At 57.1% G+C, this 1,509-nt stretch overlaps 1 protein-coding gene across 1 annotated transcript in view; it reads right to left on the bottom strand.

Moving 5' to 3' along the window:
- ALK (anaplastic lymphoma receptor tyrosine kinase) overlaps positions 1-1,075 on the bottom strand; it is a 1,280,998-nt gene extending 1,279,923 nt beyond the window's left edge. Inside the window, exon 1 of the mRNA XM_006880682.1 lies at positions 394-1,075. Within this exon, the coding sequence (XP_006880744.1) occupies positions 394-1,069 (676 nt within the window). The 5' untranslated portion in view covers positions 1,070-1,075. The remainder of the gene's footprint in view (positions 1-393) is intronic.
- Between the last annotated feature and the right edge of the window lie 434 nt (positions 1,076-1,509).

The raw sequence follows: 1,509 nt of genomic DNA, 5'->3' as shown, positions 1-1,509 counted from the left end.
CAAGAAGGGACTTAGAATTGACATACAGAACTAAGTTTGGAACCTGGAATTAATTGGTGTATGTCAATAATTCCAGGGATCCAGGAGCAAGGGCATCAGTTTGGGCTGATCATGTCTAAATCAGTAGAAGGAGGCGCTTTGTTAAGAGGAGGAAACTTTTCTATCAACTTGGTTTCTGAAGAGTAAAGAAGACCCTTGGAAAGTGACTGGGGTTTTTTTTGGGGGGGGGGATAGGAAAACATGGTGGAACTAAGGAAAGAGATTGGGGAACGTGGGAAAGAGAGTTCTCAAATCTGAAACTGGGGCTTTAGAAAAGGGAGTTAGTTAATATTGACTGCAAATAGATGTGACTAGAAAAGCCAAATCCCAGCACTTTCAGGCGGGAGTGCTCACCAGTCCCGATGATCTGGAAGAGAAGGCGGGGCTGGGAGGCGCGGATGGCTGCGGACAGCCTTCCCTCTCTGCCCACTTCGGACGCCTTCTTCTCCGGCATCAAACGGATCCGCAGCCTCCCTTCGCCGTGGAGAATCCACCAGCTGAACAGCTCGCTGAGGTTGAACTGGAGCATCCCCGCAGCCGCCTCTTCTGGGGGTCCTAAGCAGCCCTCAAGGATTGCCTCTTCGCCCAGCTCCAGCACCAGCTGCTTGGCGCGCCGGAGCTTACGCACCGAGCCGCCCTTCAGCACCCTGGACAGCGTCCCAGCCGGAGCTGGCGAGTTGGCGCCAGAAGACCCGGAGACCTGGGGCGGAGGTCCCAGAAGCCTAAGTAGAGGGGCGCAGTCCAGAGCCAGGAAGCCACGTGCCTCTGGCTGCACGACCTTCAATTCTGAGGGGAAAGGCAGTGGCAATAGCAGATCTCGGGCATACACTCGGAAGAGCGAAGGCACAATGAAGTCCACAGCCAGGCTCTTCCTCTGCAAGCGAGAGTAGCTGAGTGGCTCCCTGGGCTGCATTGGCGGCCCCACAGCTAGGGAGCCCGCGCGCTGGCTGGTCACGGTCCCGGAGCCTGAGGCTCCCGCTAGCAGCGGCTGCAGATGCAGCATCAGCCACAAGAGTCCAAAGGCTCCCATCCTGCCAGAAGAGAGCTGTTTATGTTTGTCTACTGGCTCTTCTCAGCTTAGCCTCGACCTTGACTTCTCCCCAAAGTAGGAAGGGGCTCAGAATGGGTCCTTGATTCCCGATTGTGTCGGGCACTCCACTCACTCACTTTTCCCCAACTCCAAAGATGCGAACAGGAATCTGGAAGGGAACAGGGCTGGAAGCTGAGAGGGAAGGTGGAGGGGTCCAGAGACTCTGAGGCGTGCTGAGCTCAGCAACTGGGACTCGTGGCTCTTGTGCGCCGCGTGAGTGCCGCGCCCCCCGTCTGTACCTCGCTGCGCTCCGGAATGCGAGAATCTACTCCGGTTGAAGCAAGGCGGCAACTGGGTACAGTCCTCTCCTGTTCCCCGTGGTCCGGGCTGGCGCCTCTCGGCTTCCCCAGCTGCTTCTGACCCTCTGAAACTTTCCAGAC

The sequence above is a fragment of the Elephantulus edwardii genome, unplaced genomic scaffold (assembly GCF_000299155.1).
Source record: "Elephantulus edwardii isolate Elephantulus edwardi_28Jun2011 unplaced genomic scaffold, EleEdw1.0 scaffold00009, whole genome shotgun sequence".
NCBI classification, from domain to species: Eukaryota; Metazoa; Chordata; class Mammalia; order Macroscelidea; family Macroscelididae; genus Elephantulus; species Elephantulus edwardii.
The sequence above is the reverse complement of the archived record's forward strand: the minus strand, read 5'-3'. Positions and strand labels throughout refer to the sequence as shown.